General features: G+C 39.4%; 2 protein-coding genes across 4 annotated transcripts in view; one reads left to right on the plus strand and one right to left on the minus strand.

The window, feature by feature from the left end:
- LOC120427329 (serine/arginine repetitive matrix protein 2) overlaps positions 1 to 12,426 on the plus strand; it is a 44,939-nt gene that overhangs the window by 17,425 nt on the left and 15,088 nt on the right. The window contains exon 1 of one of the 3 annotated variants that reach the window (XM_039592190.2): positions 8,645 to 9,943. The exons of 1 other annotated variant lie outside the window; for it this stretch is intronic. In XM_039592190.2, coding sequence (XP_039448124.1) covers positions 9,117 to 9,943 — 827 coding nt within the window. In that variant the 5' untranslated portion in view covers positions 8,645 to 9,116. Of the gene's footprint in view, positions 1 to 8,644; positions 9,944 to 12,426 lie in introns of those variants that run through there. One more of the 3 variants, XM_039592182.2, reaches the window with a different exon arrangement.
- LOC120427364 (uncharacterized) lies at positions 1,958 to 3,609 on the minus strand. Its single transcript, XM_039592223.2, has 2 exons — positions 3,213 to 3,609; positions 1,958 to 2,919 (listed from the first exon to the last, which is right to left on the minus strand). The coding sequence occupies exons 1-2, from the start codon at positions 3,364 to 3,366 to the stop codon at positions 2,075 to 2,077; spliced, it is 999 nt and encodes a 332-aa protein (XP_039448157.1). The 5' UTR covers positions 3,367 to 3,609; the 3' UTR covers positions 1,958 to 2,074.

Genomic DNA, 12,426 nt, shown 5'->3' on the forward strand with positions numbered 1-12,426 from the left:
TTTTCTTAAGCAGCATAGCTATAATCATTTACAGAACATTTTCTGTTAGTTTTTGCTCCAAACTCGAAGTTAAAGAGCATTGTTTTCAAGTATTAGTGATTACTTTAATTCGAAAATGTTTTTATAGTTTTTCAACAGTGGTCATTTTTAACTTCTCCAGATAATTACTAGTTTCGAAGAGATCAGAAAAATACTGCAAAATTCATTTAAAAAATTATGAGATACGACTAATGAAAGATAAACAAATTAGAAAAATGAAGTTTTTTGAATAACTATCAAAGTCTATTGCCTATAATTTTTGAACTTCAAACCAAGGGTTCTGATTTTCGGTTCAAAAATCAGAAATCACTCACTCATCACAAAAATGAATCTTTGCCGATTGCACATCGTAACAACTCGCTACCGAACACGACTCGTTAGCTGCCAGCTTCTTGGTCAATCGCTTCCCAAAGCGATACAAATACTTCGTGAATTTCTTTTCCTACCGTTGGACCCGAGTGGCTATTGCGGTCAAATGTGTCTTCTATGTTGTTTAAACAACAAAATTGTAAAACATGTTTGGTAATATTGATTTTAATCAGTTTAATACATGATAAAAAAAAAGCCGATCGCAAACTATTTTGACTCAGCTTTGAGCAAACGGTTTCTCTGAGCCATTCGCTGTACTACGCCACTACGCGATTGGAGTGAGAGCGAGAGCAAAGAGAGAGATTGTTCAGCAGCGATTGGTGTGGAAGTGACAAACGGTATAAATAGGTATATCAGAGCAGTTATACGTCACGCTCGATTTCTTCTCTCGAGTGACTGAGTCATTTTTGAGCAATCAGGACCCTTGCTTCAAACTATTTGGCTTTAAAAAGCATACTCCAGTTCTTCGCATGAAACGCAATAAGCAAAAAATTCTTGGAAATAGCACAAAGTCATCACAACAGTCCACACCAAGATTTGCCCTAAAAGATCATACATTTGAGATAGGAAACATTGATGGTATTTGATATTTCATTAGGACTACTAGGAGTAATATTTAAGAGTCTGCCACGTAACAAAAAACGCTAAAATCTTTTCAAATTAATGTAGGAATTTTTCGCACCTTTTCAAAAATGTTAAGTTTTGTGATATTTCTATGAGTTTTATCGAAAAGACAATGATTTTTCTAAAATAAATATTACCCCATAAAAGTTTGCACTCATGTTCTTTCCGATCAAATGTGAATCAAAATTTTAATGATTGGGGAAACCTAAGGCTCTTGCTGAGCAAAAATCCGTACACTTTTTCCATATGACGACGCCATGGTATAACAAAAACTGGTAAGTAATTATTAGATAAATTGAATTTGGGTATTAAAAAACTTAAATATAAAACTGTGTCGTATTTACAGCTTAAAAATTTAACTTTGCCATCATTAAAACCCTCTTTATGTTTAGGAAATGTAAAAAAAATTGTTGAATCAAATTTTCAAAACTTTTAGTAACTATTTGGAAAAATATGTCATTTTAAAGAATTTGAAAAGAACAATTCTGGAATTTTTTTAAAGGTCCAATTAACAAAATTTTCATTTTTTGAGTTAGGAATATTCAAAAACACCCAAAGGGCAAAATATTTTTCATATTTTTTGTTGGACCTTTTCAAAAATAAAACTCCAGAATTATGGATAATCAACTTTGAACTGAGGCAAACCCGGAAAACTATCCAAATTATCCTTTCAAAATCAAACTGACAGTTTAATAAAAATATCTTATTAGCAATAGCTTTAGCCCAATTAAAAAAAAAACAATTCAATTTAAAATGTTGTTATTGTCACTATTAAAAATCCGTACAAATCCGCATTATTCGAAAAAATCCGTACAAAAAATCCGCGAAGAGGGTCGAAAATCCGTACGGTAGGGAAAAAATCAGTAGAGTTGATAGCCTTAGTGAAACCAATGTGCAAGATGAGTGATAAAAAGCAACAGCATGGTTGAGTTGAGTATTTCCTTTATTAAATTATGTTGTGTAAAATGCTATTTGTCTGACTAGACGCCATTCTATAAAATATCAAACCAAAAGTCTGCAATCCATGCTGCAACTCAACGCTTTAGTCAGAAGTCGCGTGCACCGGTGCAATCACCAGCGACATCTCGGCAAATGTCCGCTGATCGGAGGTGTCGTCCAGAATCCTGGGCCTCTGCTGCGGGTACCGATCCTTGTGGCGCATCCGTTGGTTGGCCCACCGGTCCATCAGCTTCCCCGAGGCACAGGTTCGCTTCCAGCCAAGGGCCTGGGCCGGTTTGTAGTACACTTCGGCACTCTCGGTCGGGAAGAGCATCGTGATGACATGGGCGTAGTGACGCATCAGCCGGTGGGAGAACATGATGTTGTACACGAGGAACTGCTCCACGATGCAGTGCGTGAGGGCCGCCTGGATCTTCCGGTTCATCGTGTGGTACGTGTTGTAGTAGGACAGGACCCACTGGCCCTGGCGGCTGGCTTGGAGCAGCTGGCGGAGACTTTCGGGGGTGATTCGGATTGGAAGGTTGCCGGCCAGGGGATTGGCCGTGGAAGGTTTGGTTAGTGAACCGTTTTCGAGAAACTGGGGAAGATCGTGCATTGGAAGTGGGCCGTCCAGTGGATGCAGGGATTGTATCGGCTCCAACAGGTTAACCGGAGTGTCCGGAGAGTCAAGTTCCAGCTTGATTCGCTTCGGCTGGTCGAGCATGGAGCCATTGTTGTCCATCTTTCCGAAGCCCATTTCTGCCGAGTGGTGGCGTCGTTTGCGGGCGGCCCCCAACGCCCCCATCTGGGATATCAACGCGGTCGCCTGCAGCTCTTTGACCTGGTGCTTGAAGACAATTTTCGATCCCAGCATCCGGGGATCATTGAACAGCTCGTTTATCTCGCTGTCCTGGATCACCTCCAGACAGCGCACCGTGATGCCACAATCTGCAATTCAAAAGACCGAGCGTGAGATGTCGTCGTTAAATTATGGGTTCGTAGGGGAAAATGGGGTCAAAACATTCTTTTCGCGATAATGTTGTTGGTTACATTTATAAAGATCCACCCAATATCTCCTACAATTGTACTATTTCAAAGCGCATGCGCGCCTCGAAAAGGTTTCATGTTCAAAAAGTGACGTTCTACATTAGCTCTCGACTTGGCTAGACCAGCCAGCCCGCCAAGCCAACAGCAGCATGGATGTGGATGGTGGGAATCACACACCACTCTTCTATACTTACAAATCATCCTGTTCAATGAACTCCGCGGCATGCCCCACTCGTTGATGATCAGCTTCTCCAGCTCGAGGCACTCGTACTCGTCCATGGTTTCGATCTCGATGTCTCCACCACCACCGCCACCTTCCGGCTCATCCAGCGAATCTTTGTCGCTCATCGTCTTCGAACGGCCCCAATCAATGTGCAATCAATCAACGGTTAAAGGAAAATTGGTCTCTCCACGAGCTGCACTATTGTACACTCGACACTTGCACACTCGACAACAGTTGAAATGAAAATGGCTGCAAAAACCAAATTCGAAAACACATCAGCACCAGCAGTGTCAAGTCAGACTGAACTGGTACATGCGTCAAAGTGAACGTGAGAGTCATGTTAATATCCAACAACCATGCTATTTTATTATACATGCTCTATACCAGCATTATAGAGTGTTTGTACACGATTGGAAAATACTCGTTCTCTCGAGTTCAGTTTGTGCTCACTCTCGCACTCTCCCCGTTGAGTCGTTCTCGATTGGAGCGCAATGTTGCGTTTAAGATGCCATAACGAATTTAATGTTGCTGTTTTTTTCCCGATTCGGATATTCGACATTCTGCCAAGAAAACAGCTCCCGGGGGCGATTGAGAGAAAAATGAGTGAGGGAATTAGAACCAGAAATTATAAGAAAATCTCTTGGCAAATGGGCAATGCAAGCAATCGTGCCCGGATGGATGGCAGGAAAAACGTGTTTGAATTGATGTTCTGGGTGTGTTTGTGTACAACCAACCTAAGGAAAGAGAGGAGGAGGATCGCAAAGAGTGGCTTGGTGGGCACTGTGAAATGTTATTACATACATAAATGCCGGTTTGTTTACGTTTTGGACTTGGCTCTAGCTAGGAGAGAGGTTCTCTCAGTTTGTTGGTTAGTTGGTGGTGGTTGTGTAGTTGCAGTAGCATTGATTTGAATAAACAGCAGGGTATTTACATACGGAGGGGAACTATTGCAGTAGAAGGGTTAATATTTGTGTAATTGAATTAGAAACAAATATATGTAATTAATTCTGAACGGATGAACTTTTTATTTTAAATGTTATTCCCAGGAATTCTATTGAATGTTACATATTTGGGAATACTACTAGAGCAAGAGTAAATCTCTGACCCAATCTGCTCCTCAGATCCAATCTCAACCCCACTGACGGTACTTTACTGCCGTTCTACGCATAATTGTCCCATGTTCAAAAAAGTGCAACTGAGAAAAACGCGATTGAAATTTTTCGAACGATATCTGTGTTTCTACGCATAATTTTCCTTTGGGTTCTTATTCGTCCTATGTGTCCCCAATCGCCCCAGTTAGTAGTTTATCACTCTTATTTATGATCCTCTTGCTATACAGTATGTAAACAAGACTCAATGCTTCGTATAACTAATGATTCCGTGAAAGAAAATACTTGGTGGGACAATTATGCGTAGAAGTGTAACGATGGGACAAACAGACTTGGTGTTGTTTTTAATGAGTTTCCGAACAAAGTACTAGATTTTATGGGTTTTTCGAAAAGTATACGACAAACTAAACTTAAAAATGTCAAAAGGTCAAAATCGTCAAAAAATGACATGGGACAATTATGCTTAGAACGGCAGTTTAGTCACAGTTACAAAATCATGTCGTTTTGTGCATCTATCGAAAAATATTTGGTGATAACTATGGTTCATCCATAAACTACGTGACCACCAAAATGCATTTTAAGTTTTTTGGTACATTATTCTCATCGGTATTTTTTCCAAGAGTTTCCATACTATTTTTTTACAAAGCACAGCGGAGCTCCAGGGCTTTCCATGATATTAATAATGGAAAATTTAATTCAATCTGGACTTAAGGTGAAGCCGTTGATCATTTTCGAAAAAAATTGATCATCACTCTAAAATGCTCTGTATCGAATTCAATTTAACATTTTCTGCACCAAAATGAATCAGCACGGTTGTTGCCTTCTTGAAGCCACTAAAAGAATTTTTGGTCTTAATCAAATGTGTTTCAAAATTTATATAATTTTGTGGTACAATCATTGACGTCCTAGTTGGCAATCATTGATTAATGACGATTGCCATAACTTTGCACGGAATGGGATAATTGTTACCAAAAGGAATCAGCATGTATAGGACACTATTCTAAACAACAAACAAAGAAAAAAGATCTCTCGGAGGTTTTTTTGCAGTACTTTTTAGAAAAAAATTGTGTAGGGGAGATGGGGGTAAAACGGCCACCCTAAGGGAGAAGTCTCATAAAATTTACACAACAGATTACAGTATGTCGTCCCGCCCGTGTGGATCAATCGGACCGCGCACTGGATTCACAATCCAGAGGTTGCTGGTTCGAATCCCGCGGCGGGCGCTCTAAAATTCTTTGTGTAAATATGGGTATCCGGCGCCGTCGCTCCGTGCCGTACTCAAACACTTAGGAGCCCAGGGCGGCGAAGTCCTTGTAGTTAAAAGGAAGACACTAGTGGTTGGTACTAGCAATGGTGGCCGACAGCTATAAAGTCAACTTCGTTTTCGATTACAGTATGTAAAAAAAGTATTTACACCCCTTGGGCACTATGCACATATTGTGATAAAACATGTAAACAATTTAAAGTTTGACAGAAACCTAGTACTACGTTTTGTTCAGAAACTCATGCCAAACATTTTGCTACAAAATGCTCATGAAAAGATCATTTCTATAAAAAGTTATATAACAAATACTATTACAAAAATAAAATAAAAGGTGCAAAAAAAGTTTGTACACATTTCAAAAAATTAACACAAATAAAGTTATTTGTTGACAAATCACCATAAATCCAATCTACGAACTCCAAATAGGCATCCTTGACTGATCAAAAATATAATTTGTATTGAATATAAAGTTTACCAACTACTTAGTGTAAAAGTTTATATAACTCTGGAAATTCTATATAAAACTTATCTAAACTAAATTTTGAAAACTTTTAATTCAACTAAATGTCAATATATTACCATAGAATTGCTAAATAAACATTTTGGAGTGGGTATAACACCGTTTTGGGGGTCTTTGTATCGCTAGAATAGATTTTTCGTTGGAATTTCGTACCAACCCAGTTACGTCGTCGGAAAATCCGCCGGCATCCAAACCGGTCCACAATTCACAAGTCAACCTATGTGGCATCGGAAAGGGCATAAAATTTCAGATCTTTTTATACCCATACATTTAGGTTTTCTATAAAACCCACGTTTTTAAATACCTGGGCAAAAAGTAAGTTTGATACACGAGAACAAAAATTACGAAAGTCCATACATTTTTGGAAGGTTGCTCAAACGAAACCATAACAACGTTTTTGCCTAGGTATTTAAAATCGTGGGTTTTATAGAAAACCTAGATGTATGGGTATAAAAAGATCGGAAATTGTATGCCCTTTCCGATGCCACATAGGTTGACTTGTGAATTGTGGACCGGTTTGGATGCCGGCGGATTTTCCGACGACGTAATTCCGGGTTGGTACGAAATTCCAACGAAAAATCTATTCTAGCGATACAAAGACCCCCAAAACGGTGTTATACCCACTCCAAAATGTTTATTTAGCAATTCTATGGTAATATATTGACATTTAGTTAAATTAAAAGTTTGAAAAATAAGTTTAGATAAGTTTTATATAGAATTTCCAGAGTTATATAAACTTTTATACTAAGTAGTTAGTAAACTTTATATTCAATCCAAATTATATTTTTAATCAGTCAAGGATGCCTATTTGGAGTTCGTAGATTGGATTTATGATGATTTGTCAACAAATAACTTTATTTATGTTGATTTTTCTAAAGGTGATTTTTGTAGTAGTATTTGTTATATAACTTATTATGGAAATCATCTTTCATGAGCTTTTTATAGCAAAATGTTCGGCATGAGTTTCTGAACAAAACGTAGTACTAGGTTTCTGTTAAACTATAAATTATTTACAAGTTTCATCACAAAATGTGCATAGTGCCCAAGGGGTGTAAATACTTTTTTTACATACTGTATGTCGATCTCAAATATTGTTCATATTTTTCTACTAGTAGTCCATTAAAGAAATTACATAAATTAGTTGGTCTAAAAAACAATTGTATGTTGTAATTCTTGAAAATTACATCTAGTTTCAAGATAAAAAATTATTTGTATATTTTGAGTTATTTTTATACTATTTCAAACAAAAGGTTTGGCAATGGTGACTCCATATGCATTATTCAGCATGAGGAACAGTATTTCTAAACATTTTAGTAATATTCATTAGTATACTTAATAAAACAGTGGGGTGGCCGTCTTACCCCCAGCTCCCCTAACTCAATCCAAACATTTTTTTTTTCTTTGTGTTCTACAGAAAGTTTGAGTCAATTTCGTACAACTTTCTAGAACATAGCTATTTGTTTACCCACACGTTGGCGAGATACCGACTAGGGATTAAGTGTCCCCGGGGATCAAGTCTCCCCACTCTTCCCTAAGTCTTTCTAAGTTCTACCCAATTCAATTTACAATCGATTTTATCTTGGAAACCATTGATTGATCACATTTTCTATGTTAGAATGAGAAACTCGTGTGACATTTTTTCAACCCTTTGAAAAAAATTACGTTTCGATTTTTGAAATCATGACTTAACTTTCAATAGGGCCGAATTACTTGATTTTAACCCTTAATTTTTTTTGAAGATTGTAATTCTAGGTTACATTTTCAAAACAACCAATGCGCCATGGGTCTCCTATGTATATAGAAACTTTTGAAAAAGTAAACGAGAATTAAAATTATTTTTTCTCAATAGTCCTAATTATAACCTACAACTTTTCCGAAGACCCCAAATCGATCGGAAAACCCCTTCTCGAGAAACAGTTTTTCGACAAAAAGGACAAAATTTCATACAAAATATCTTGACAGACACTTTCAGAATAGTTTTCCCCAAAGATTGTATGGAGAATCAGGCATCGTCGCTCGTGCCTGAAAAAATTGCATTATAGCTTATAAATTTTCAAGAATTTTGCCGAAACAATAGCTGTAGAGCGGAATGATTTGTATCTTTTTCAGGACCTCAATTAGCACTTTTTAAAAGCAGGAGAGAAAATTCAAATTCGATTATCACAAAAACCTCTGCAACATAAACTCCTCCAGCATCCTCAAAATAGCCACCCCTCTCCAAAGCACTCGTCATGTTTTCATAGTTTTTCTCTGATTTTCCGTCGAACTCCCACGGCGCCTGTCCTCCCACAACCACCGCCACACCACCCCTCTCGGTGAAGCACTGTGGGGGGATGAAAAACGGTTTTCCAACGCCGACAACAATCGTCGTCATTTTCCATCCCTCTGTCAAAGCTTCTGGTGGTCGCTCGTCTTCTCGCCCAACAAAGATGGTGTTTGAAACACCTTCGATTTTTCCGGGTTGATCTCGATTTGACCAAGTGGAGTTTTTTTCTTTTTTGGAATGAGTATTTTCGTGTGATTTTCGTAACGGGCAGACAAAAACAAAATGTGTCAAAAAATAAGGGATGAAAACACGTCATCGATCGATAATGGGGTGCCATTCGAGGAGGCGCACAGCATCCGCAGAAAATTTGCTGCAGGAACGAGAGAAAAGTTCAATTAAAAGTTGTCCTGCCGTGTCGGAATGGGCACTTTTAGTGACGCAAATTTTGTGATTAGATGGCGAGAGACTTAGTTTGCGGCAAGATGAACTCTGAGATGTAGTTTGTGAAGTGAAGCGTACAGAAATTCACGGTCTTCCAGCTGTTTCTTCCCCTCACGGGGAAACAGCATCCTAATAGGATAATTTTGTTAGAAATGTAGTGAAATAATTAGTTACGGTAAAATCCAACGTCTTCCAAATCGTTAGTGTTAAGTGTAAACGCAAGTCTTCCAAGTTTTGCATAAAATAAGTTAGTTTACGTAAGAAGAAGCATCATCATGAAGCAGCAATCGTCAGCGGACAAGTTTCACCGTCGCAGAGCCGCCATGGAGAAGGCCAACAAGGCTAAAAAGGATAAATTTTTCGAGCACGATCTGAGGCTGGACGAATCTGGCGGCAAGGACGACGACCAGATTCCAGGCGTGACTCCGGATTCCTCCACAAATCCGGAAGAAATGATTGCTGCCGAGAAGGCCGCTCTGGACGCTCTACCAGACACCAGAAGTCCAACGTCTTCCGAGTCTTCCACGGACCGTACGACGACCATGAAGTCGATGGTTCACGTGAGCAAGACTCCCAAAAGCAATAGCAAGACGCTCTTCAAGAAGCAACAAACCAGCCGCAAGAAGCTGCTCAAAAAGCTCCGTCGACTGCAGCAGCTTCAGGCCCTCCATCCCGGCATGTGCCTTCCGGCAGGAGCAGCGCCAGGATTTGGACAGCCACCGCCGACAGCGCTCCGTTACGGGCCAACCGGGAAGCAGTGCTGCTGCCAGTGCGCATGCACCGGCCTCAACAACAACCATTTGAAGTTTCTCCCTCGGCAGCAGCATCATCCCTTGCAACAACAGTACCAGCAGCCAGACGGGCCGGAAGTGCTGCCGCAGAGTTCCGCATCCGAGGCCGGAACGACGTCCACGACCTTCAACCAACATCAGCATCATCACAGGCAGCAATTCTACCAGCATCAACGCCACAACCAACTCCATCATCATCCGCCGACGGCGCAGCATTCGACTTCCTTCCAGCGACGACCTGCCGCACATCCTGCCCAACTGCGAGGAGCGACTGGGCCATTTTGCATGAAGGAGATGCACAGCGTTGTGAGGTAATGAAACGTTCGAACGAGGAAAAAAAAAGGGGTGTCGCGCGTGCCACGAAAATGTCGTCGTTCACGTTCTGTTACTGCAGTAGAAGGTTGTGAAATTGACGTGTGCAAGGGGTTGCTTGGTGGAACGTTGTGAAGTAATATGGTAGACAGGACGAGCAGAGCTTATTATTCAGAGGAGAAGAACACAGAGTAAGACAGAGTCACTACTGCCATTTGATTTTTGGTTCCACTTTGTGGTACATCGCAGGTACATCGCACGCCTGCTACCAGCAAACCTTATGGAGCCAAAAAATAAAATGACATTTCTTCGGACTGCTCGCTCTGTGTTACTCTGTGAGAAGAACGTGCCAAAGTGGGTTGGAACGTGCTGGGTGCTTTGGGTGAGCTTTTACGGTGGTGTGAAGAGTGAGTTTTTTTTCTTTTTGTCGCGGAAGTGAAAGTGAGGTGATGGTTCGTCGAAATAAATTTGACTAATGCTACGCAAAAAAAAAGCGATTTTTTGGTCAACATATTATTTTATCATTCTAGAGTTTCAAAAATTTTGTAGGTTCCACTATTACTGATTTGATCAAAACTGTTTATATTTGAGATTTATATTTATTTGAGTGGGTTCCTTATTTGACAAGGTCGATTTTCAAAAAGTTCCATTAAAAAATAAGAGCAGTGATAAAAGTTTTAAGCTGCTCAGACAACCATTTCTTTCAGCATCAATTGAAAATCATTCATAAAAACAACCTTTTTAGGATGAGAAAAAATAAACCAGATAGCAGAAAATCCAGCTTTTTTTCGCTGTTTTAGCATTATGTTTGGTGATTCAGCGCAATTAGCCGGTGATTTAGCAAAAAAAAAAAAAAATGCTGGTATAGCTGATTGTATGTCGAAACCAGCAGAAGAATCTTCTGATTGATTTTGAAATTCAGCAATTTATTCCAATACATATCACTAAAGAAAATGGGTGATTCTATTTTTTATTTTTCACTGGCTCGGTTAATTTTAACTGGCTTTAAAACCAGTGAAAAATAGCGATTCCTGTAATTTGAAAAAAATTATGAGACGATATTTGATAAATGATGATCTTCATATTTTGAAAAGGAATAATAAAATCGTAACAGAAATGAATATCAAAATCGTGGTAAAATTAACACATTTGTTAAAGTATTGAAACATAATGTATATCACCTTGAGGGGAAACAAATATTGGTGATGTTCAATTTAGGATGTTTTGATGATTTTAAACCGTAGACAAATTTAAGCTGGTCGGAACACGTTTTTATGATACCGTTCATGTTTAAATGTTTGAATTGTTGAGTTTTTTTCGTTTGTCCTTGTGGTATATTAATTTGTTAACGCAGTGTATAGGATTTTAGTCAGTACGGGTTGGAGGTTGGGATATACTGTAGCTAGGTAGGGGTAAATGCTAGTGTGTATATTTTTGGAATTATATGGGAGTGTTTTGTTGGGTGTGTTAATAAGGGGGTTTGAGGGGGTAAATTGAGTTTTTTTTAGTTTGGGATTTGACTGTTGGGGGGTTTTGGCGTATTTATTTTTGGTGAGATTTTGGAGGGTGTCATGATGATTGGGGGGGGGTCAGGTTATTTTGGGATGTTGTGATTGGTTGGGTGTGGGGGGGGACTTTCTGGGTAGGAGGGGGCAGTTGGGGCGAAGTATTTGGATTTTGGGGGGTTTGTTGGTTTTTGGAGGGGGGTAGTTGAGTTTTTTGGGGGGGGTGGTTGGGTTTGGGGGTGATTATTTGTTTGTGGAGGTTTGTTTATATGGGGGTTTAGTGCGTTATTATGGGGTGGGTTGGGGTTTATTATTGGGGGGGGTGGTTTTTTTTTTGATGTGGGTTTTTTTTAGGTTTCTGTTTGGGGGTTTAGTTTTTGATGAGGGATGGGGTGTGTGGTGTTAGACAAAGTTTATTTGGTATCAAAAGATCAATCAATCAAAAAATCTCAGAACACCCAAAAATGTATTACAAAAAGTATAGCGGCCAGCCCTACTGCGTTGTGTTTACCGCAGAGAGGATTCGGAGAACGGATCACTTTTCGCAGAATCTACAGAAAAGGAAGGATGCGTGGATATACCGTAACAAACGCTTCAGTTTTAAGTGTTGTTTTTTTTTTTCAAGTGCTATGTTTATTGTGTTAACACTAAAACGCCCAATGCATGTCCAACTTACACGGACGCCCAAGCCTCCCAAAAAAGTTGGAACGGTAACTTCAACTCGCTGTTTCTCGGGCACAACTCAACCAATCGGGACGATTCTCGTTCCCAGTGATTTTTAAGAATGTCTAGATGGTTCTAAAATTTTGCAGAACTCGAACTGCAGATCAAATCTGTATTTTTTGTGACCGAAAACATCGTTTCTACTTTTTCAAAACGCCATCGCGGAATTTTTTGCGATTATTTTTCACTCGCAAACAAAAAGTTGGAACGATTCTTTGATCGCAAAAATTCCAGATTTGATCAAATTGAGTTAT

Source organism: Culex pipiens, chromosome 3, assembly GCF_016801865.2.
Source record: "Culex pipiens pallens isolate TS chromosome 3, TS_CPP_V2, whole genome shotgun sequence".
In the NCBI taxonomy this organism is placed as follows: domain Eukaryota; kingdom Metazoa; phylum Arthropoda; class Insecta; order Diptera; family Culicidae; genus Culex; species Culex pipiens.